The 24,301-nt window shown below is 50.1% G+C and overlaps 6 protein-coding genes across 6 annotated transcripts; 4 read left to right on the top strand and 2 right to left on the bottom strand.

The window, feature by feature from the left end:
- Positions 1-296: 296 nt before the first annotated feature.
- UCRPA7_6106 (putative nuclear condensin complex subunit smc4 protein) lies at positions 297-4,840 on the top strand (the record flags this gene model as incomplete). The annotated part of the gene is made up of 3 exons (XM_007918647.1): positions 297-1,190; positions 1,244-4,558; positions 4,613-4,840. The coding sequence occupies 3 exons, from the start codon at positions 297-299 to the stop codon at positions 4,838-4,840; spliced, it is 4,437 nt and encodes a 1,478-aa protein (XP_007916838.1).
- A 1,011-nt stretch (positions 4,841-5,851) lies between these two features.
- On the top strand, positions 5,852-7,642 carry UCRPA7_6105 (putative tannase subunit protein; the record flags this gene model as incomplete). Its single annotated transcript, XM_007918646.1, has 2 exons — positions 5,852-6,127; positions 6,215-7,642. 2 exons carry the CDS (start codon positions 5,852-5,854, stop codon positions 7,640-7,642), a joined length of 1,704 nt encoding a protein of 567 aa, XP_007916837.1.
- A 5,905-nt stretch (positions 7,643-13,547) lies between these two features.
- UCRPA7_6104 (putative amino acid permease protein) lies at positions 13,548-15,013 on the top strand (the record flags this gene model as incomplete). The annotated part of the gene is made up of 2 exons (XM_007918645.1): positions 13,548-13,636; positions 13,696-15,013. 2 exons carry the CDS (start codon positions 13,548-13,550, stop codon positions 15,011-15,013), a joined length of 1,407 nt encoding a protein of 468 aa, XP_007916836.1.
- A 3,144-nt stretch (positions 15,014-18,157) lies between these two features.
- On the bottom strand, positions 18,158-18,766 carry UCRPA7_6103 (putative microsomal dipeptidase protein; the record flags this gene model as incomplete). The annotated part of the gene is made up of 2 exons (XM_007918644.1): positions 18,158-18,317; positions 18,375-18,766. 2 exons carry the CDS (start codon positions 18,764-18,766, stop codon positions 18,158-18,160), a joined length of 552 nt encoding a protein of 183 aa, XP_007916835.1.
- A 1,508-nt stretch (positions 18,767-20,274) lies between these two features.
- UCRPA7_6102 (putative mfs transporter protein) lies at positions 20,275-22,065 on the top strand (the record flags this gene model as incomplete). The annotated part of the gene is made up of 6 exons (XM_007918643.1): positions 20,275-20,583; positions 20,641-20,740; positions 20,797-20,909; positions 20,959-21,115; positions 21,169-21,784; positions 21,837-22,065. The coding sequence occupies 6 exons, from the start codon at positions 20,275-20,277 to the stop codon at positions 22,063-22,065; spliced, it is 1,524 nt and encodes a 507-aa protein (XP_007916834.1).
- Positions 22,066-22,300: 235 nt separating this feature from the next.
- Positions 22,301-23,391, bottom strand: UCRPA7_6101 (putative glycoside catalytic core protein; the record flags this gene model as incomplete). Its single annotated transcript, XM_007918642.1, has 2 exons — positions 22,301-22,715; positions 22,769-23,391. The coding sequence occupies 2 exons, from the start codon at positions 23,389-23,391 to the stop codon at positions 22,301-22,303; spliced, it is 1,038 nt and encodes a 345-aa protein (XP_007916833.1).
- Positions 23,392-24,301: the final 910 nt, after the last annotated feature.

The following is a 24,301-nucleotide window of genomic DNA, read 5'->3' as shown; positions in this document are numbered from 1 at the left end:
GTCAGCGTTAGCGCGTCATGCGGCTGTGGCTTGATTCGTGGCTCGGGTTTGTTTACAAACAGTGGGGGAAAGCGCAGGGAGCAACACCATCAGTGACCGAGGACTAATACTCGCGCTCGACACAACACACTTGCAGCATAGCCCAGCACAGCGAATGCGGTTCGTCCTATACCGCCACTGCTAGACAACGGATTTCTTAAGTCGAGCTTCTTTCCATCGACGACTTTACTATTCATATTATCTTTCCATACTCAATCCATCACTGACACTGCTTTTGTTCGGCATCACAGACAGACATGGCTTCGCGAACATCCCGCCGCGTTGCTGCGCGGCGGCAGGCGGTCATTGACTCGGACGACGAGATGGCCGATGCGCCTCAGCAGATTGCTGAGGAGAGCGAAGACGATTTTACTCCAGCGCCGGTGCGCAGCCCTCGAAAATCTACAGCAGGAAGGCGAAAGACTTCATCCGAGACCACAGCGGCCCCCGCCTCGCGACGAGCTGGTCGACCACGAAAGAGCGTCGCAAGCGCGAGTGTAGAGCCAAGCGAGAACATAGATCCTGACGAGACCACGATGACCGCGCTGGTCGACCCGGAAGAACCAGTCAAGAAGGCCTCTCCGCGAAAGCGGAAGAGCGTCGCGCCTCGAGCGACAAAGGCGTCAACGCCAGAGTTGGAGCCTCCTGCCATGCCGACACCGCAGCCCTCCATGTCTCCAGAACCATCGGAGTTACAAGCCACTCCACTGGCAGATATCACAACCGCAAGCATCAATGAACAGCGGAGGCCAATCGAAGATACCCTGCTTGCCGTAAAGCCGATCAAGGCTATGGACACGATCCTCGAGAAGCCAATGGACATTGTCCTCAAGTCGCGTACCATGACCGTTCCGATCATTGAGGATGCGACACCAAAGGCGCGAACTGTCATCAAATACCTCATCCTGACAAACTTCAAGAGTTACGCCGGAAAGCAAGAAGTCGGCCCATTCCATGCGTCTTTCTCCTCAGTTGTCGGCCCCAACGGTTCTGGAAAGTCCAATGTCATTGACTCTCTGCTCTTCGTGTTCGGCTTCCGCGCGAGCAAGATGCGACAAGGCAAGCTCTCTGCGCTCATTCACAACTCCGCCCAGTACCCGGACTTGGAATTTTGCGAGGTTGCTGTTCACTTCCAAGAAGTGATGGACCAGGTAAGTTGCTCGACCTTTTCAACCCCTGGCACTATTGCTAATCGCGTGTGCAGCCCGGTGGTGGTCATACCGTGATCCCCGAATCAGATTTAGTCATCTCACGAAAGGCGTTCAAGAACAACTCGAGCACCTACTACATAAATGGCAAGACATCAAATTTCACTACTGTAACAACCTTGCTCCGCGACCGCGGCGTTGACCTCGACCATAAGCGATTCCTGATCCTTCAAGGCGAGGTCGAGTCTATTGCGCAGATGAAACCAAAGGCCGCTAATGAACATGAGGATGGTCTGCTGGAGTATTTGGAGGACATTATTGGCACTTCCAAATACAAGACACCAATCGAGGAATCCGCCACCGAAGTCGAGACTCTCAACGAAATATGTATGGAGAAGAGCGGCCGTGTCCAGCACGTCGAGAAGGAGAAGAACAGCCTAGAAGACAAGAAAGAAAAGGCCCTCGCTTACATTCGCGATGAGAATGAGCTGGCTATGAAGCAGTCAGCTTTGTACCAGCTCTACATCTCCGAGTGCAGTGACAACCTCGCTGTGACCGAAGAGGCCATCGGACAGATGCAGAGCCAGCTTGACGAGGAACTTGAAAAACACAACGGCAGCGAGCAAGTCATCAAACAGCTGCAAAAGACATACTCCAAGAGCAGCAAGGAGTACGAGGCTCAAGATAAGGAGACTCAAGCTCTTATCAAGGAAGTCGCCAAATTCGACCAGGAACGTGTCAAGTTTGAGGAGAAGCGGAAGTTTTTGTCAGACAAGCGTAAGAAGCTCGAGAAGACGATTACCAATGCTGAGAAGACCGCCACTGAGGCCGATGAGACCATTGAGCAGTGTGGCCTGGACATTGAAAGCCGGTCGCAAGAGATCTCTTCTCTTGAGCAACAGGTCAAGGACGAGGAGGCCGAACTCGCCACCATTCGAGACGGCTTGAAAGGCAAAACTCAAGCCTTCTCTGACCAGATCTCGGCCAAGCAAAAGTCACTTGAACCATGGCAAGAGAAGATCAACCAGAAGCAATCAGCTATCGCCGTCGCCGAGAGTGAGCTGACCATCCTTCGCGAGAAGGCCAATGCTGGCGCCGTTGCCCTTGAGGAAACGGAGGCCAAGATATCGACCATTGAGGAGACTCGTGTTGCCAAGGCGCAGGAGCTCAAGGACTGCCAGAAAGAAAAGGCGACTCTTGAGAAAGAGGCTCAAGAGGTTGAGTCAGAACTTCAAGAACTCGCTCAGCAGGAGCCTAAGATCCGCTCCAAGGTGTCAAACGCTAGACAAAAGGCTGACGAAGCGCGCTCAAGCCTCTCTGCAAACCAGACCCGAGGGAATGTCCTGACGGCTCTAATGCGGATGAAGGAGTCTGGTCGTATCGAAGGTTTCCACGGACGCCTAGGAAACCTCGGTACTATTGACCAAAAGTATGATGTCGCCATCTCGACCGCTTGTGGGGCACTCGACAATTTCGTCACCGACACAGTTGAGGCTGGTCAGCAGTGCATTGAGTATCTCCGCAAGACCAACATGGGAAGAGGCAACTTCATCTGCTTGGACAAATTGCGAGTACGCGACATGGCACCCATTCAAACACCAGAGAATGCTCCTCGTCTGTTCGACCTCGTCAAGTCAAAGGAGGATAAGTTCCGGCCAGCTTTCTACCACGCCCTACAGGATACCCTCGTGGCAAAGGATTTAGCTCAGGCAAATCGCATTGCTTACGGTGCCAAGAGATGGAGAGTCGTCACACTCGATGGCGAGCTGATCGACAAGTCTGGTACCATGTCTGGTGGTGGCAGCACTGTCAAAAAGGGGCTAATGTCCTCGAAGCTCGTGGCCGACACTAGCAAGGAACAGGTCAATAAGCTTGAGGGTGATCGTGATGCTCTTGAGCAGAAGTTGCAGGAGTTCCAGGAATATCAACGCGAGCTGGAAACACGCCTCCGCGTGCTCAAGGATAAGATCCCACAGCTCGACACCAAGATGCAGAAGATCAACCTCGAGATCGAAAGCTCAGCCAAGAACCTCGCTGACGCTCAGCGTCGCATCAAGGAGCTTAGCAAGGAGCATCAGCCATCCAAGACCGATGACAATCGCGTCGCGGCTTTGGAAAAGGAAATCGCCAAGCTGAACAAGGAGGTTGAGAAGCTCCACGGCGAGACTGCCAATGTCGAGGACGAGATCAAGGCTCTCCAAGACAAGATTATGGAAGTCGGTGGTGAGAAGCTTCGAGCTCAAAGAGCCAAGGTCGACTCCTTAAAGGAGGAGATCAAGTCACAAAACGAGGAGATCTCCACCGCGGAGGTCAAGAAAGTCAAGGCCGAGAAGCAAAAGGTCAAGCTGGAGAAGGATCATACAAAGGCGACAAAGGACCTCAACGCTGCCGCTCGAGAACTCGAAAAGCTAGAGGAAGAGATCCAAAACCAGGGTGACAAGGCAGAGTCCTTTGCTACCCAGGTTGAGGAGGCTCAAGCTAGCCTGGAGGTCAAGAAGCAAGAACTCGCCGAACTCAAAGCCGAGCTTGACGAAAAGACATCTGAGCTGAATGCTACTCGAGCTGTCGAGATTGAGATGCGCAACAAACTCGAGGAGAATCAGAAGGTGCTTGTGGAGAACCAAAAGCGTCTTCGGTACTGGGAGGAGAAGCTAGCCAAGCTCTCCCTCCAGGACATCAATGATCTCGAAGCAAGCACAGCTCCTAAACCAAGCAACGAAGAGAAGCCGGAGGGCGAGAACTCGAGCGAGGATGTCTCCAACCAAGAAGAACCCGACGCTCCAGAGCCCATGGAGGAGGAAGATGTGGCAGAAACTACGGTCGTCAGAGACCGCAAGGCACAAATGCAACTTCCTACCTACAGCAAGGATGAGCTTGCCGACATGAACAAGGAGACGCTCAAGGGTGAGATCGCCGCTCTTGAAGAGAAGACTCAGAACGTCAATGTCGACCTTGGCGTTCTTGCCGAGTACCGTCGCCGAGTCGAGGAGCATGCTGCTAGGTCTTCTGATCTTCAGACAGCTGTGACCCAGCGTGATGCTGCCAAGAAGCGTTGTGATGACCTTCGCCGCCTGCGGCTTGAGGGCTTCATGGAAGGGTTCAGCACTATCTCTCTACGCCTGAAGGAGATGTATCAGATGATTACGATGGGCGGTAATGCAGAGCTGGAGCTCGTTGACTCTCTAGATCCTTTCTCTGAGGGTATCCTGTTCAGCGTCATGCCGCCAAAGAAGTCATGGAAGAACATCAGCAACCTTTCTGGTGGTGAGAAGACTCTAAGTAGTTTGGCGCTCGTGTTCGCCCTCCATCACTACAAGCCGACACCTTTGTATGTCATGGACGAGATTGATGCTGCGTTGGATTTCCGAAATGTAAGTGGCTCCGTACCAGATCTCCGTTTATCAATCACTAACACTGCTTTGCAGGTCTCAATTGTAGCCAATTACATTAAGGAGAGGACAAAGAATGCCCAGTTCATTGTCATCTCACTTCGAAACAACATGTTCGAGTTGGCTGCTAGACTGGTGGGTGTGTACAAGGTCAACCACATGACGAAGAGCGTCACGATTGAGAACCAGGACTACATAGTCAGGAGAGGTCAGCAGCAACAGCAGCAGCAAGCCGGTCACACTACACAGCTCCCACTGCGATGATTTGTTGGATGATGACAATTTTGTTTCCTTTTTACTCTTTGAATGAATATGTACAGTTAGTGGATGGGACGGTTGGACTACCCTTAATGACACCATGGAATGATATGTCTTTTCTGATATCCCGAAGTGCCTGCCCAATGAAAGAGAGTTAATCCGGCGCTTTAATTACACAGGGTGCCATCCCGGCCCCGGCACTAATTGGAAAGCAATTAAGTATCCGAGACGCACACGCACCCCAGCTCCAGGCGCCGTTGGATGTTCTAGCGACCATCCTGGCTGTCCGGCATGCAACTGCATCTGCAAGCGTCATCTCTCTAACCTGGATTCTGGGGAAAGGAGCTTTCCCCAGTCAGATGAGGTATGCATAGAAATAACGTTAAAGAGCCTGAAACATCATCATTCTGCGCAAGAGAAAGCGATTGTTTGGACCGAGAACATTGCCCCCACATTCCGTCTCGGTTCGCAGATCTTGGTGCCGGCACTCAAAGCGAACGAGGAAGCGATGCTCTCGCCATTGTGTCTGCTCGCCTCGCTCGCCTGGAGCTCTCTCCAATGCATGCTCGCTAGCGCGCCCACATGCTGTGATATTCTGATCTCTTAGCGATATCAGATCGCCTGGTCCATACGACGTGACGCGGGGTTTCCCATATTAAGGGGAAGGTCGTCGACCGCGTTGGCCACGCGGCCCCTCTAGGCTCTGGAGCCTTGGTGCCCTGGATCCAGCCACGATCGTGACGGACCGAATATGGGAAAACTCCTCGTTGCTTCCGGTGCGGTACCGTGTGTTTTGCCTAGACTTTCTTGTGATAACGATCAACGAGGGAGAAAACAAGCATTCGGAGATCCGAGCTTGCGCTCCGATCATTCGATGCTCCCGGGATATGTCTGCCCATAAGTAGCGGTCGGATCGCATCCGGCTGGGTCCCTGACGATGCTTGCTTCCTGTGGTCTACCCGGCCCAACACTCTTGTTTAAGTCTCGTCATCCAATTGCCCGGATAAGGTACACAAGATGCGTCAACCCCGAGCGTCTTTCGTCCTCTTCCTAGCGACCACCATTCATGGTATTGGTGCAGCTTGTACCGTCGATGTCTGCAGCAAGGCCTACATTCAGTCAGCTCTCCCAGCCAATGGCTTCATTGATGGCGTCACGCTGTCGCCGGACTCAGTCACTGCCAACTCCGTCAAGAATTACAGCGTTGCAGCATCCTCGGAGACTCCGGCCGCGCAAGGACTGGACTTTTGCAATGTGACGTTCTCTTACGGCCATGCAGGATTGGGCGATACTGTATGTTTACACGTGTAAGCCATAAGCGGTGCTAACTGTTCACAGATCAACCTCTGGTATTGGCTACCCACTCACGCGCAATGGAAGAATCGGTATCTCTCGACTGGCGGCGGCGGTCTTGCCATCACATCCGGCCAGCGCGGTCTCACTGCCGGCCTCCCGTACGGAGCTGTGACAGGCACCACAGATGGTGGCTTTGGAGGTTGGAGCGCAGAGCTCAGCGACGTGCTTCTTCTCGCCAATGGAACCTTGAACTATGACATGCTCTTCAATTTCGGCTACAAGGCCATCCACGAGATGAGCGTGCTGGGCAAAGAGTTCACGCGCAAGTACTACAACACGTCCGACTTCTACTCCTACTACGAGGGCTGCTCCGAGGGCGGTCGCGAGGGATGGAGCCAGGTGCAGAGATACGGCACACAGTTCGACGGTGCGGCAATTGGGGCGCCCGCCTTTCGACAGGCATTCCAGCAAGTAATCCACCTGTTTGAAGGATTGGTCGAGCTTACCAACGGGTATGCCCCGCCGCCGTGCGAGCTAGACCAGATCAACAACGATACGATTGCGGCTTGTGATGGGCTAGATGGGCGCATTGATGGGGTCGTTAGCCGGACGGATCTCTGCAAGCTTCATTATAACGCCAATGCCAGTATTGGAAATAGTTATAGTTGCGCTGGGACGGGTGGTGGAGGCTTTGGGAAGCGGCAAATGGGCGGCAGTCCATCACCTGCTGTCAGTGGAACAGTCACAGCCGAGGCTGCGAAGATTGCGAATGAAATATGGAAGGGCCTGTTTGATTCCAAGGGTCGCCAAGTATACGTCTCATTCCAGCCATCCGCCACCTTCGCCGACGGTGCCACGACATATAATGCGGCGACTGGCGAGTATGAGGTTGTGGCGAGCGGGATCGGTGTCCAATACGTGAACCTGTTCTTGAAGGAGATCAACTCGAGCTCGCTGTCTTTGACAAATGTCACCTACGATACTCTCCGGGCCTGGATACTGGAGGGAATGCAGAAGTTTGCGGATACTTTGCAGACGACCTGGCCTGATCTCGAGGACTTCCATAACGCTGGAGGCAAGGTAATTCACTACCACGGTGAATCGGACAATAGCATTCCTGCAGATTCGTCCGTCATCTACCACAATTCTGTCCGGCAAATCATGTACCCAAAACTCGGGTTCAATGAGAGCTTCGATAGTCTGCACGAGTGGTACCGGTTGTTCCTTGTGCCAGGAGCAGGACACTGCGGTCCGAGCACGCAGCAGCCGAATGGGCCTTTCCCTCGAGGGATTCTGGGGAGTCTTATTGACTGGGTGGAGAATGGAGTGAATCCAGAGAAGCTCAATGCAACGGTCATTGCAGGTAATACGACGGATGTCGACCAGAAGCTTTGTAGCTTCCCACTACGACCGTACTGGAGTGATGACGAGACAATGGAGTGTGTCTACGATCAGGAGTCAATTGACTCTTGGCTACCAACACTAGATTCTATTCCTCTCCCGGTATATTAGCTTCTGATAGCAAATCTAATCATTGAAACTTCACCTCTTGGGTTGTAGATCGCCGTGCAATCTATCTCTGGTTGATATTTCAATTTTTTTATGTAAAATTTCCTGTGCCGGCACTCAGGTGGACAGACTATACAGCGTCGGCGACTATTTTTTGCAAGTACTCTATAGCTTTAGACTGCCTTCCAGTGATGATGTTAATGAGAGAAACCACGTCCGTGGTTTCGGAGTTTGTTGTCCAGCCGTGAGGATAGGCTCCGTAAATCTCCGGCCCACCGTTTAGCTTATGCTGTTCTCACAATTACCCCTGCAGCTAGATTCTCACAATAGCTCACTGCCTCGGACTATCCCACCTTATTTGAGGTAATACATACCTAGGTATGATGTCGATAACTTGGCTTATTTAGTTTTGTGTTATTGTTACCTTGATGGTGATTTGAGACACGAACTTAACTAGACTAGGCGTTTCCCCCTTTCAGCCAAATCCGCGCCTCAGGCAAAACAGAGTTGACTCGGTGCGTGAGTCTTAGACGCTAGGCTAAAGATAGTTAGTTCCCAGCTAGTAAATCCCATCCAATCACTGAACTCATGAACCTCACACCTTCATTCCGCCTAGATTTATTATACTCTCACTCTGTTGATTTCTCCTGCTACTTGAGGCATAAGCCAGATCTCGAATTTTACTAAGATACGAATGGTCGAGGAAAGTGATGCTTGAGATGGAGGAAAAACAGAGCCCGCCACCGAGAAGAGCCAGGCGGCGCATTCTCTCCTGCGAAAATTGTCGACGACTGAAGAGTCGATGCGAGTATGATCCTCGTATAAACGCTTGCCAGAGGTGCCATAAACTTAGGTTCGTGTTGCGTGTTAGTAAGATGATGAGTAAGTGCTGATGTGTAAAGAATTTACTGCTCTCTGCACTCAGCTAGCCACATTCCAAGGACTGCACCCAGCAGCAAGGATCGTGCTCAAGACGACATCGCCGAAGACAGGTATGTCTTGTCTATACGAGAGATCTATGATGAACTCAGCTCACACCGTTGCAAGAATTGCCAATGTCGAAAATTCGTTAGCTTCAGTGAAAGAGTCTGTGGACAAGATTTGGATGTTCCTTCAACAAGATGGAAACCGTCCATTGAATCTTGCCAATGGCCCATTGATACATAATGCCGATCGTTCCATGGAGAAAATCTCAGGGCATCGCCAGATACAACAGTCTGAGTCCGCGGAGTTTCCTCCATTACACCCGGCTCAAGGTGACCTGAATAAATCGGCACCTATTATGATCGTTCGAAAATTTCGCTCTAGCGCGCGACGGCTCTACGAGAACCCTGGGGAAGATATTGTCAGCAAAGGCATTCTTAACGAGGATGTTGCTGAAAGGCTCGTTTCAGAGTATGTACTCATGTCTTGAGTTCTGTCAGGAGTTCTAACTCGCTGCTGCAGGTTCATCCTTCGCCTCGGTCATGTTATCCAGGTTAAAACGTATAATGACCTCACTACTACGTCGTCCATTCGACAAGCTTCCCCTCTTCTGTACGCTGTCTGTTGCCTCCAGGCCATACGTTTCTTCAAAGACACTGATCTTGTTGATACAAATGACCATCGTCAATTATACGAAGAGGTTAGAAGGATGCTCGGCCAAGTTATCCTAGCTAGTCCAATACCGCTTGAAGAGTTATACGCTATGCTGATCATGTGCACATTTGAAGCAGCACCAAGAGTAAGTCTTCAAGAAGAGTTATTCCAACATCTGAGCTAACAACTTCCAGCCTGTCTTTGAGTACATAGAGAGCTGGCATTTGAGTGGGATCTGCGCACAGCAAGCCATATCCACCATCGACTTCGCAGAAATCATAGCAAATTTGAGCCTCGGGAAACATGAGATCAGAGACAAGAGATGCTTATCCTTGTGGAATAATATCTGCTTGGTCAATCTTAGGTACCGGGCTCAGAGAATATGACGAGAATTCCCTGAAACTAACGCGGCATAGATTTGCTGTGGGCACTGGAAAGCCTGCGACCATACCCTCTGAGCTCTTAGACCAATGTTCTGCAATTCTGAATCACCCTCAAGCGACGTTTGAGGACGGCGTTGTGCTGGCAGAAACACTTCTCTTTTCTACACTATGTAATAAACAAGCACCCCCTATGCTTGATCGATACGGCCAATGTCCGGAGTTAACTGCCTGGGAGAAGAGATGGGCGCATCTACTCAGTGGGTCAGCTGTCAGTGCGGTATCCTTCATGATCTAATATATGCCCTTAGAATCGGACAATGCTATTTATCTGAGGTTTGGTCGCGAGTTTGCATATCTGGTCCTGGCGATGAGACTCGTGGACAAATCTCGTTCGAGCGGAGTAATCCAAACCAGCTTCCAAGCTGATCCCAGCTCAAAATACCAATCAGCCATGGCAATCAACAACGGTGATGAGGTTGACAGTACCATTCTATCCGATTCTTACCAAGCATGCGCACATAAACATGCTCATGCTATGGCCCGCTTATTTTTGAAAATGCCGACTGCTCTCGTCCAGGAACTACCTAAATTTCATCACATTTGTATTGCGTATTGCTCTATTGTCCTTTCTGAATGCGCTGATAAATCTGGCATTTCTCATGAAGAGGTGTATGAGACACTCTCGGACGTCTGTGTGCACTATCGCCGGTTTTCTGAGGAGCTACCGGCGGTGATGAACGTAGCACTTGAAAAGATGCGACTTAGCCTCGAAGGAAATGCAGTCGGCAAGGTCGCAAAGCAAACACAGAGTCAATATACAGCTCTTCCCATTGAGCAGACGACTGATATATCTACGGTGTTGGATGAGCCCAGTCACAGAATTGAAGGCATTGTCACATCAGAACAGGGACTCAACACTGAATTCTTTGATAATGGGCTGGGACTATTGTCATTTCCGACAGTAGACGATTTCTTCGGCAGCTGGATGATGAATGTTGGCAATGAGTAGGCTAAAATCCGCTTTATCAATGGCTTCAATTTATGCTCTACCTATGTGATTTTTAAGACACATCGGCTGGCCAGCACAGCCACGTAGCTGATACGGCATACTTCAAACCAGCTGCGACGAAGAATACTGCCGGTATGCCTGCCTGGCTCTTAGATAACCACCCGCCACATATTGCGCCCAGCAAAAGCGCACAGACTGCTCCTATACGTCGATTCCGAGGAGCGTTGGATTTCAAAGCTTGCATAAACTTTGCATCCGCGGCTAAGCCGAAGTATACACTGGTCAATACTGTCGTTGGGATCTCTTTGAATCCTAGAACTTCACTTGTCCAGACTTGTCCCCCCGCCTGCAGACCCAGAAAGACAATAGGCACCAGCACCTTCATCGAACTTGAACCTTCCGTCACATCTGGAACAACTTTTGTTTGAACAAGCACAGCAGCTACCGTAAGACATATTGCCTGCAATACGAAAGATAGTGAAAGCATGCCTCGACTTCTAGGTTTGCCCTTTCGCATCCGTGAGAACAGAAAACAGCCGATGAGAAATGTGACAATGGCCATGAGCGAACGAAGCCAGCCATATGGCTTTGTAGCTGGGAGCCCAGCTGCACCAAGACCGAGAAATATGGTATTGCCTGTGGGTTTGTCAACTTCGGGCTCAATACATAATGTTGTCTCCTGATCATACCGGTTTGCATGCAAATAAAACAACTCCATGCATTGAATGCACCACTGTCGCATAGCCCTGATATAAAACTACATATCAACAAGACTACATCAGAATGCCGACGATCGATGTCTTGCTGCAGCCATGTTCTTAGACGACGTTGTCTCGGGTTGCTCGTCGTGTCGTTTTCTGCGCTGCCCTTTTCGAGGTCAGTTTGAGACATCTCAATTGTCACTGGTGACATGCCAGGTCGAGTAAGGCGACATGAATGCAGCCCAAATGTTCTTCATAGCGAGTTTGAGTCTCAGCAACTCCTCACATTTTGAATGGCGAGGTCGTCATTACTGTGACAAATGGAAAGGTGCTGCTACCGATTACCGACTAACTCCGGCCAAATCCTGCCATATCCGGGCATTACCGGTCATCGCCTGGCGAAGGCTTGGCGCTGACATCAACACCTTCCCCTAGGCATTCACTAACATCCTCGTTATGCCACACCTAATTAAGCCTGAAAGATTTTTCTCTGCCCATTAGTATTATCGATACCAAATTCAATTGCACAATTCATTCCACGAGGGTTCTTCTCCTCAGACCTAGCGATATTACGCGAATCTATGTTTAACTATCTAATATTACGGACCCAATCCCTAAACTGGAACTGCAAAAGTACTTTCCACCTCAACAATGTCGTCCTAGAGGATCTCGTTTAGAACAGGGTTGGCAGATCTAGAATGGTCTGTGCTTACCTGATTGAGTCTCGTCACCTCCACAATGGATCGAGGCGGAAAGGGGACATCGCCCCATATCTCCTTCTGTGCTTCGTTTACCAATGGCCTGTACTGGGGCATGTCCGTAGTATAGCTAATGAGCTGTCAATTAGTTTCTTGTAGGATGAACTCAGGTAGGTACATACACTACCAGACGAAGACAGTCGCCTAAAGTTGCCCCGGCAGCTTCGATAATCATTTGCATATTCTGAAATGCTGATAGGACGTTAGAGTGTGGCGGCTTTGTATTTGTCGCCGAAGAGCCTCACCTTTCAAAACACGAGGGTAGGCTGGCGATTCCTTAGGAGAGTTCCCATGATTGATAATATTCTGGATTGGGATGAGCTCCGAAGTCTCAGGGCAAATACCGCGCAGACCTGTATTTATAAGCCTCATCGGATTTGCGAAGATCAAGTAAAGACAAACCCGATATGTAGAGCGTATTTCCGCGTTTGCTCATCATGGACCATGTCCCCGTAGGGTTGTAGCTAACTTGGTCAGCTATTGCCACCAATAGACAGAGCCTGTAAACCTACCACCATGAAGGACTGAATAGTTGCACTCCTTGCGGAGAGACATAATCAGGGCTCCCAAGCTGGTGGGCCATTGTCCATCTAACAGTCTTGTGTTGTGTTAACGTTGGGGTCTTAGAAATGTTCACTTTGTGTTGTCACTGAAGAATGATCCAGTGGTACATGTTCCAGGTATTTGGTGCAGTAAACCCGAAGACTTGGTAGGATGCTTGATTGGCAGGGCACCACGTCTTTACTGTGCCCAGAAGCCAATCAATGAAATAGGGTGACTGAAGCGCTTGTATGCCACGCCATCGGCCACTAGAGCTAAATTGACTCGCGATGAATTAGCTACTTCACATCGGCCCACCTAGCGGAGGCCAAGCGGGTCATCCAGAGCTTCTTATCATTGACTACACGAGAATGATTGGCTTAGAACTGTAAGGCTGATAAGAGACCGTAAACCGTCGGTTACCGGACGCGACATGGTATTTTGGCCTTGCTGCGATTCCTTCTGAGGCGGTCTTGCTATCTAGGACCTTGGATTTGATGTTGGATATAAGATCAAGCTCAGAAGTCCCTGAGCTGGTAAAATGTACTCTAAACCACAGGTAAATCTTGTAAAGTTTGACTGCCATCATGGGCGCCTCACGACAGGATGACTTCGACGTTATGCCGAACAAGGAAGCGCTCGCGCCGGACAATGCAGCCAGTCCAGTTGAAAAAGGCGAGATAACTATCGACAAAGGCACTGCTTTACATCGAGGCCTAAGATCTCGGCATACTACCATGATTGGTGAGACATGGTCAGCTTTTGTGTTATGAGTACTCCATCGACTAAAAGTTCTGTTCAGCCTTGGGTGGTGCATTAGGATCAGGCCTGATTATTGGAACAGGCTCCGCGTTGGCAACTTCTGGGCCGGCTGCCGTGCTCATCTCATATTCAGTTGTTGGCTTCGTCGTATGGCTGATGTTGACTGGTCTGTGTGAAATGGGAACCTATCTCCCTATTCCTGAAGGGTTTACCGGCTACGCCTCTCGATTTGTTGATCCCGCGCTGGGCTTCTCGCTTGGATGGGTGTAAGTTCTTCATCTTGAGTACATCTTGCCGCGAGATAGACTGACGGCGGGCTGGCCAGATATTGGGTCAAATATGCGATTTCGACCCCAAATCAACTAACAGCCATTGCCTTGGTCCTTCAATATTGGGTCGACCGCGACAAAGTCAACCCTGGAGTATTCATTGCAGTGTTCCTAGTGGTCATTATCTTGGTCAACTATGTTGGCGTACGATTCTTTGGAGAATTCGAATTCTGGCTATCGTCTTTGAAGGTGCTGATACTCTGTGGCGTCATTATTCTTTCATTCGTCCTCGCCTGTGGTGGCGGCCCCGATCACGATGCTAAAGGCTTTCGATACTGGCATGATCCGGGTGCCTTCAACGAATTCCGAGCAAAAGGGGCTACAGGACGCTTTCTTGCTGTGTGGAACAGCGTTGGAACAGCAACTTTTGCCTATCTATCCACTGAGTTCATCGGAGTGACAGTCGGCGAGGCTCAGAATCCTCGCCGAACCATCCCCCGGGCGGCACGGATGATTTTCTATCGTATCTTCTTCTTTTACATTCTAAGTGTTTTCTTCTTAGGCATGAATGTTCCATACAACTCCAAGGAGCTTGCATTCGCCACAAAACAGTCAACCTCTGCCGCAGCATCACCTTTCGTTGTGGCTATTGTGCTCGCCGGCATTGATGTGTTGCCTGGCATCTTGAATGGCTGCATCCTTGTCTTCGTCTTTTCAGCTGGTATCTCGGACCTGTACATCTCTAGCCGTACGCTTTATGGTTTAGCTCGCGATGGCAAAGCCCCAGCTTTCCTGGCTAAGACGGATAAGAGGGACATCCCTGTGCCAGCACTGGCTGTGTCCGCGGTGCTGTCTCTGTTAGCTTTCATGAATGTTTCGAACGATTCGAAGACGATATTCACTTATTTCATCAACTGTATCACTGTTTTTGGTTTGATCGTCTGGGTTTGTATTCTGGCATCTCACATCAACTTCATCCGCGCCTGTCGATTCCAGAACATTCCTGAGGGCCACCTGAAGTACCGTGCACCCTTGGGTATATGGGGCTCATGGGGTGCTCTGGCATTTTGCGTTCTCGTAACTTTTACCAAGAATTTTGCGGTGTTCGTTTACAACCCGGCGACGGGTCAGCACTTCGACTACAAGAACTTCATTACCGGCTACATCGCCATTCTGGTGTTCCTGGGTGCCTTTCTGGGCTATAAAATAATTTATCGGACCCAATTTGTCAAGTTGGTAGATGTGGATCTTCATTCCGGTCTTGATGAAATTGAGTTGCATGAGATGAAATTTGAAGCTGCGGAAGCGGAGAAACTGGCAAACCAAAAACCCCTGAGCCGATTCTATCGCCGCTACGTGTCTTGGCTCTTCTAGGCGTCTTCGATACATAATGGTTGGACATATAATGGAATATTACGAGTAATTATGCTTTACTGAAACCTTTATCGATATGTGTTTGTCGTATTTGCTTCGCAGATATCTCTGCCGAGTCGCATTGGACTTCTTCAATGCATTACGCTTGAAGTATTGGGGCACTCTGTAGATCGAAAACTAAGCGTGCTTGATGGTCCGTCTATACTTGCATAACTGAAGAAACTCGATAATGGATTCGCGTAGAATGATTCAACAACGTATCCTTCATGAATTCAATATTTATGTCAGCATCTAATCCCACTTCAGAAGAGATCATCATCGCTTATTGCGACATTTCTTAACGAGAGGCCGTCTCCATCTCATTACGTCGGTCAAATTTCTTCTCCTTGTGTGACTTGTACCTCTGTGCGTGATTGGCACCTAACATTATCCCTCTAGCGACCACAGCAACAGCCGAAGCAGCAGGAGAGGCTGCTTGAGCCGCGGCTGTAATTCCACCGCCCATCGCCAGTCCACCGCCTGCCGTACGCGCAACTTCCAAGCGGTCTTCCTTGAGGAATTCCTGAACACTTCTCCCGTAGCACGAACGGCGCTCCCTAGTTGGTCACTTGCGTAGTGGGTGATGGCTTTGGATTTCCGTTGAGCAGACCTGGCCACTTCTCTGGAACCTTTGCTAGCAGAGTTTTGCGACGTTGGCCCACTGGGGACTGTGGGAAGAGGAAGGGAAGACCCGTGGTGGGTATGTGTGTTCATATGCTGAGGCGACTACTCCGTCCTCGGCCGGTTTGAAGCGCTCGTCAACTTGCGTGGCATCCTCAAATCTCGTTTGAAGTAACCCATTATTCTAGTTGACAGATTGATCTTGGTCGGTTATGTCTGGAGGATCCTGGTCAAGGTAAGCCTGACCGTAGCGATAGTCGGGAATATCCGTTTTGGTGTCGTTTATCATGGTTGCTAAATTGGAATGAGCGCGTTAATTTGGTATAGACAACGATACGCACATGATTAAGACTAGTTACCCAGATATGACCAGACGATAGAGATTGAGAGCTTTAAAGCTCATTTAATCTTGAGGCCTTGGTCACAGCCACGACGTTGCCGTGGTACGATGTAATTGGGTCCAGATACACAATGACAAGGCGACCAATAATAGAGAGTGTCAAAATCCACGTCAAAAGCCAAACAACCCAAGCGCGTTCGCGAAAAAGAGCACATTGTGCGGGATAGCGTCTATTACTTCTTGAGATTTCGGCGGTGCCGAAAGGCAGTCACAGAGTTCTCCTCTGCGATAATGCCAAAGAATGGCTAGATCAGACCATAGATTTCTAGTGAAGGTAGATAAAGAGTGGTGCTAGCTTTTAGCGAAGAGGTAAAGTTAGACTTTACTCTCTAGTTCCTCGAGGCGTATAGCAAGCAACCCGGCTTTCCAGACCGAAACCAGCCCTTTCCAAAGACCAGATATATCTTCCTGAATGGAACCTTTCACAAGAATCAAGTCGGCTCGTTTGCCTTCTTCAACCACTCCTAAATCATGGAATCCAAATCTTCTAGCTGAGACGGCGGTAGCAGAACTTAGAGCCTCCTCAACGCTCAGTCCGCATCTTTCCACAAGCATGTATAGCTCTTGCCACATGCTCGGGCCTACTGCAGTCCCTTTCAGGCCGGGTATACTGTCAGTTCCCGCAACGATGTCAATGCCTGCTTGCTTAAGTCGACGAATACTCTCGTATGCATTTTCAATCCGAGCTTCAGATGCACCTGCAGATATAGTCTGCGCCATGACACTCCTCGTGAAGTCATCCGCAAGACCAGGCAAAGACGAAGCTACCGCCACAAATTGATTTCTCAATTCATGCTCTTCGTTGGTGAGGCTACTTAGTGTCACGAGTGTGGGTATGACAAATGCCCCCTTTTCTTTATACAACTCGATAATGGCATCGGTTGGTGCTTGGTCAACGAACGTATGTGTTACTCCATCGCAGCCGGATTTTAGGATAACCTCCGTGCTTACAACGCTTGTAGCGTGGCCTACTGCAATCATGTTCTTAGCGTGTGCAGCTCCGACAATGACTGCTTGTAATTCCAGAGTTGCGCTTGGAAATGAGCCTGTTGGTAACGCCAGGGAGGTGCAATCTTCTTGCATCAGCTTGATATAGTCGGCTCCTTGTATCTCGTGTTCTTGAATGAAGTCCTTCACATTATCCAAGGTCAGGTTTGGCCACTTCGAGACTCGATGTCGAAGCTAATGCGCTGTAAGCTTCGTAGAATTGGAACAAAATTTTGTCCTCACCTCCTCCGATGGCTCGTGACTTAATACAAACGGCTTTGGGTGACCAGATTCTATTGTGGCCCCTAGCAAGGAGCTCTTCAAGTCGGCCATCGTGACTCGGCCATTTCTGCCGCCGGCTCGGGCTTGTATTAGATCTTCTTCCACGAGGCGCCTGAACTCGTGAACAATATCAGGATCTGAGTGCATATCGCAGACCGTTGTTACCCCACATTGGAGCGGATATGTAAGGAGCGACCAATTATCGCTACCGGAGGGCATATGAACTTCATAGCAGTGTATATGACCGTCGATGAGACCTGGTAATATGCTATGCCCTGTGCCATCAATTATGGTAGCATCCGGGTGCTTCTCTATGTATTCTGTACTGTCTCGAGACTTGAGCACCTTGGTGATGATTCCAGTCACTGAATCAAAAGCGATAAGAGAATTGTGGTGAACTGTTGTCCCGTCAAAGAGCGTGACATAGTTGACAATTGTGAGCGACATTTTACATCAGCTTAGGGACGAGAACAAGAGATAGAAATCAAGGCATGAAAGTTAAAATTCATGAACAAGGACAGAGGTAATTGCAAGAACTTTTATTGTTGCTGGACCGGACGTCCGAGGTTACACGACATTTTCGTGCGCCTCCCGGATTTCTTTTCGGGTAATTTGGTAACACAGCAGCTTGGCCCGCCCATTCCCTATAATTAGCACTGGCTTGACAATCCCGCTATTATATATACCAGCCAGGATATGCGATAAATCTCTCCCCAGAAGAGTTCTAAGCTATTTAGAAATTTGAGTGGAATGAAGGGTTAGACCATCGAGGACGCTGATGTGAAATTGATCATCCTCATATCATGAACATTCGTTTATGGGTAGTCAACTGCAGCAACGCGATTCGGGTTGTTGGGAATCATGAGTGGTAGAGGGTTATTCCATCTCAGGAACTTTCTTCCTGCCCATACGTCTTCCACTGGTAGCATCTGAGGTGCCAGCCGTGCCGCCACTTCTTCATTCTGTCGCCAGACTCTATAAGAGTATTAGCGATGAGTGATACTGGAAATTCAGCTGTGTGGCTTATCTTACCGCAGAATGTTCTCGCCAACGAGTTTTCTGACTTGTTCGTCCGTCGCTCCACGCCTCATGACAGCTTGTATAAGCTTAGGATAGTCTGATACTGAATTGATGCCATTGGCAAGCGTCACTGTCCCATCAAAGTCGCCTCCGATGCCTATGTGGTCCCAACCTGCCAATTCAACCACGTGCATGATATGATCCACTACAGTCTCGATGTCCGCAGCTTCTGGGTTCTTGGCATTGAGGAAGCGCTTCACAAACATCACCATGAGCACGCCGCCATTGTCCTTCAACCGCGCAATGACATCGTCAGGGGCATTGCGGTAGTTGGCAGCGAGTCCGTAACAGGAGCTGTGACTGAATATGACGGGCGATGTGGTTATGTCCAATATCTGCCGCATGGCGCGATGAGAGGTATGGGCGAGATCGATCATCATGCCGAGTCGATTCATCTCTCGAATTCCAGCCGCCCCGAACTCGGTAAGGCCGGCATCTTCACCGGTTGCTGTGACCGTAGATGCTGCCGTTGCGTACGGGTTGTCACAATTATGGGTGATTGTAATATATCTCACACCAAGATCATACAACTGTCGGAGTACTGCTATTGATGACCCTGTCTGGTGCAAACCTTCTGCGCCGAGCATTGACGCAACCTTCCCGGACTTGAACGCCGAAGTAACGCATGCTGAAGTATCGCAATATTGAAATTCTTCAACTTCCGAAATAAATCTTCGTGTCACGTCAACTTGTTCTAATGTGTCACGGACACTATATGTAGGATCATCGAGGCTTTCGTCAGGGCATTCGACAAATACGGACCAAAATTGACCACCCACTCGGCCCTCTTTCATGCGAATGAGGTCAGTGTGCCCGGCAAGACCTAGCAAGAGTTAGAATTAGAGTTCGGGCCGAGACCATGAGGGGTTGTATCAATACCATGACGGAATGTGAAGGTGCTGTTGTCATATATCTTGTTTTGAAGCTCAATACGTAGTAAGTAGGGGAGATCATTGTGTCCATCAATGAGGGGAGTGGTGCTCAGGATCCTCTCCGTCCTCAACGCGTAGTCTGTCGGATCAACGGCCTGCTTGCCGACACCTGTATAACTAGCAATCGCTAATATAATGCCAGCTACAGCTGCAAGTATCCCTAGTGTGGGCACAGTTCGCCCCTTTTGCTGCCCTGCTCCTTTACTGCTTCCGGAGCCCTGTTGCAGCACCATCTTTGTCTTGCGAAATTTGCAGGCCGCTTAGCAAAGCCAGAAGCAATAATGACGTATTTCCGCTCTTCGGCCTTCAGCTTCACTTTAGCCAGGGGTATGTCGTCTCCTTTCCAGCAACAGTACTTTCATAGAGACATCTGGTGGCTGATAAGTTGCCAGAATTGTCGTCCCTGGCCAGGTTTAGGAGGATGGGTGGTGCCAATTGGCCGCCTTAGCCGATCGGGAGCTTACCGATGAGATCGGGATTTCCAGTGAGCTTATCGCCCCGGCGCACAGCTCCACAGCCGGCACTAAGCCGGACTCACTAGGTGCTTATCACGGCAGTGGACCTAAATGTGGGAATTGGCGGGGGGAGGAACGAGTAAACACACCGTAAACCGGACTTGTTAGCCCGCGATAAGTCGAAGGATCATGGCCCTGATCGACATCGTCGGGGCCGCTGCCCAATGAACAGCACCGCAATCTACGTCCGTCGGCCAGAGCCCTCGATAACTCGATAAAGACAAATCTGAAAGAGTAAGGGGTAACGCCGCCAGCCAGCGGTGCTGCTTCCGAATGCCGATGTTGCTTGGCACTGCTGTGTTCTTATGTCTTGCAACGCCCCCAAGCGACGCCGTTTCGGCGCTCTCGATAATCTGGTAGAGAGGGCAATCGCCAAGGTTCAATTGCGAAATAAGGAAGCACAACATGACTGCAACAGACGTCGAAAATGCTGCGGCACTCGCTGCTAAGCGACCCAGCGTCTCGGGTGACGAACCAGTTGACAATGAGATCGACACTGCCAAAGGGGTTTTGGCCGACCTTCCAGCATCGATGAGTATAGACCCAGTTGCTGAGAGGAAGCTGCTATGGAAGTTCGATCTGCGCATCTTGCCAACATTGGCGGTCATGTATCTGTTCAACGGCCTTGACAAAGGCAACATGGGTAATGCAAAGACCGCAGGCCTAGAGGAGACTCTTGGTCTCAAGGGGAATCAATACAACATCCTGCTATCAGTAAGTGTATCTATGCTATCTGCCTGACCATGTTGGCTAATGCGTTGCAATAATTAGGTCTTCTTCATTCCTTATGTCTTGTCCGCTCCTTTTTTGGGAATTATCGGAAAGAAATTTGGTCCTTCTCGCGTGCTGCCATGTATGATGTTTTTGTACGGTGAGTACGACTTGCTCAACATCGTCCAGTTCTATGGCTAAACGACTATTTCCTAGGCTCCATGACACTTCTGACAGCGGCGGCTAAGAACTTCGGAGGACTCTTTGCCCTGCGTTGGTTTGTGGGAGTAGGAGAAAGTGCATTCTTCCCCCTTGTGATCTATTACCAGGTAATATACCTCTTTGAGTTCAATACTGCAACATCTAATCATCCGCTAGACTACATTTTATCGACGTGGTGAACTCGCAAGACGCCTTGCGATTTTCTACGCTGCCTCTGGTATCGCAAACGCTTTCTCCGGACTACTTGCTTTTGGAACGTTCCAGATACGTGGAGGAGCTTTGGCGCCATGGAAGTACCTCTTCGTGGTTGAAGGTATGTTGTCATTTTTGCCATCGCATATTTGGCCTGTCTAACCCCCCTTTTAGGGGCTGGCACTGTGTTGATGGCAATCTTCGCCTTCTTCTACCTGCCTTACAATGGTGCCACTGCCCATTTCCTCAGCGCCGAAGAAAAGGAGCTCGCCCATTATCGTCTACAGATGGACTCCTCTTCCGTTGTCAATGAGAAGTTCGTGCTGCGCGATGCCGTCTCCATCTTCCGCCAGCCTACTACTTGGGTAGTTCTCATCATTGAGATGTGCGTTGGTGTACCCCTTCAGTCAGTCAACCTGTACCTGCCCGTCATTATCAAGCGGCTAGGCTACAGCACGATTAAGACCAACCTCTACACGGTCGCACCAAATGTCACCGGCTCCGTGATGCTACTCTTGCTGGCATTTAGCTCCGACTTCACACGACTGCGGTTCCCGTTCGTCGCGCTGGGCTTCACCTTCACGCTGACTGGATTCATTATCTACGCCTGTGTGGATGTCGTTAGCCAGTTGCACGTGGCATACTTTGCATGCTTCATGATGTGCTGGGGTACCGCAGCTCCATCGGTCCTGCTTGACACTTGGTTTAACAATAACATTGCCAATGAGAACAAACGAGTGATGCTTACCACCGTGGCGGTGCCGGTAGCGAACATCATGGGTCTGGTGTCGTAAGTACTTTCCTCTCCACTTACAAGAAGATGACGACTCACATCGTTTTAGATCGAACATCTTCGTGAACAAAGATGCCCCGAAGTATTTCCCGGCCTTGATCACTACAGCCTGCTTCGGTGCCACAGGACTAGTGCTTACACTGTCGCTCGGCGCGTGGATGATTTTCGACAACAAGCGACGCGATGCGAGAGATGGGAAGACGATGTCGGCGAAGGAGATTCCGACCGAACTTCTTGCCGAGGGTCCTAGCAGCCGGAACTACAGGTGGCACCTGTAGATTCTCGATGCGTGCATGCAACCGGACGGCTGAGATCACCAATCTTGCCATCATGCTCATGTATGAGCAATAGATACATCTTCGGCGGCTGTCATTCTACTGCCTCGCTGACACTGCATTTACATTTAAACATTGATTAGCATTAGAGCATTATGTACTGATCTATATCTATCGTCATGTATTATGTCCCGTTCCATATGTGCAGTGACACAAGGTCTCCGTAATCCCACGCCAATCAAGACAGTACATAAGATATCAGCGCCAAAGCTGTCAGTCCTTGCCACTGTAAACCCGACGCAAGAATGCCCGCGCCATTGTCGTTTCCGCACGGGTTAGTGGCGTTGCATGTGCTGCCAGAGCTCCCCGAGCCCGTCGAGCCGGAGTTGCCAGAGTAGGTCGGCGTGTTGCCAGTCGCGTTGCCGCCTAGATACCAGCTTCCAATATCCGTCAACCTGCCATAGTCGTCGATCATAGTGACATTGGGTCCCACGTTGGATACATCAGCCCGGAAAGAGCCAAAGTAGGAGTATCGCTCAACAATATCGGACTCATCCAAGTATTTCAATGATTCGTTGAAGAAGGCTTGTGTCGTCGGGAGATCGGCGTTGTCCAGCGCGTATTCGGTGATCCAAATAGGCGTATCAGGGAAGCTATTCCAACAATCGGTACACACTCGGGCAACGGATTTCCAGATCGTACTTACAGTTTGGCATATTTGTCGACCTCGCCGGTCAGCACCGACATGTTTCCGAAGACATGCATGGTCAGAAAGTCCCACGAGCAGTTCGCTTCGGAACTCGCAGATGCTTTCCTGAGCATAGTGGTACAGTTTGCAAGAAACGGTGTCATCCATGGCATTGGGTCCGTCTGAGCTTTGATGACCGGCAGGCCGATCTTCACACCCATCTCCTGCAGCGGCAGAAAGTTCTTGATCCAGATGCGCGCCGCATCCGCAGGCTCAATGTTAGAGCCGCTCTCGTTCCATGACAACTCTGGCTGATTGAACCCCAGCACATGTGTGATATTGTGGCCTTGTTTGATTAAATCGGTAACGTTGGAGAGGAAGGACGTGTCGTTTACGGCGCCCCATAGCATCGGCACGAACTCGAAGGTGGATTGCGGGATCGAGGCATAGACGTCAGTGATGTTCGTCGCATAGTTGTAATACCAGCTCAGTGGCGATCCATCCTCCACCCAGATCTCGTTGACGGACGCGTCCGGACTGGGAACGTAGACGAGCCCACGCTTTGGATTTTGCGTCGCGGCTGCACCGGGACGAGCAGCCAGCAGCGCCGTAGCTACTACTGACAGCACGGAGCCCAGCATGCTGAATGTTTCGGATCGGCAGAGAACAATTGAATGTCTCTAGATGACCGCTGCTCACGGTTCGAGATCTGAGTATATTTCCGGCCGAAGGAGGCTGATCGTCGCGTTCAAGGCCTAATATCCATCGTCAAGTTTGGGAGAGGACCAAGAAGTCCTCTCGATACGAGCTCGCACAACGATAGGAAAGCAAGCAGGAGGAAATTGCATCCAGCTTTGCGTAGCTCGGGGACGCCCGATGTGGAAATTACTGCGCGGCTACGAAGCACGCCGTGGCAGCACTACTATTCTTGGAGTACCAGGGCTTGCCCCAGCGCGACTAGCACCTGGAAACTATGTGCCAGTAGTGTGCATTGAGGCTGTCTGGGCGAGGTAGGCTCTCCAATCGGTGACTTTAGTGTTTCGCTGGTGGGCCGCCGGCCTGGACCGAGACCTTAAATCAATACGGAAGTCATCCTTGGCGATTCAGCTCTTTTCAGATTTGCCATGTTTACAGGCAGGACGATTAGAAACCAGGTGTTAAAGAGACGAGATATTAAGACAAGTACTTGTTACTACGATTAGATAAGGAGGCGCTGTGATATTAGAGCGTATTGGCATGGTCTATGAAAATGGAATCGCTAAAATGGCCATAGAAATGTGACAAAACCCGAGAACCCGGCTTGAAATGCTTTCATTGTGCATGCAACCGCGTTGATCAGGCGGGGTAGGCTCAGATATCCAACTAATATGTGTTGGTCCCAACTTCAATTGGGTGTGGCATCTCGTTTGCGACCTACGAGCTTGTCTTCTTCTCCCATCTGCCGAGGCATTGTTAGTACGATTTCCACCACTTTAAAAGGCTGAAGCAGCTTACAAATCTAGGAAGAGCTTCCACAGTATGGAGAAAAGAAGGCCTTGGAGTCCGTTACAG

The sequence above is a fragment of the Phaeoacremonium minimum genome (assembly GCF_000392275.1).
Source record: "Phaeoacremonium minimum UCRPA7 unplaced genomic scaffold PA7_03_scaffold_450, whole genome shotgun sequence".
In the NCBI taxonomy this organism is placed as follows: domain Eukaryota; kingdom Fungi; phylum Ascomycota; class Sordariomycetes; order Togniniales; family Togniniaceae; genus Phaeoacremonium; species Phaeoacremonium minimum.
This window is presented reverse-complemented; position numbering and strand designations above follow the sequence as displayed.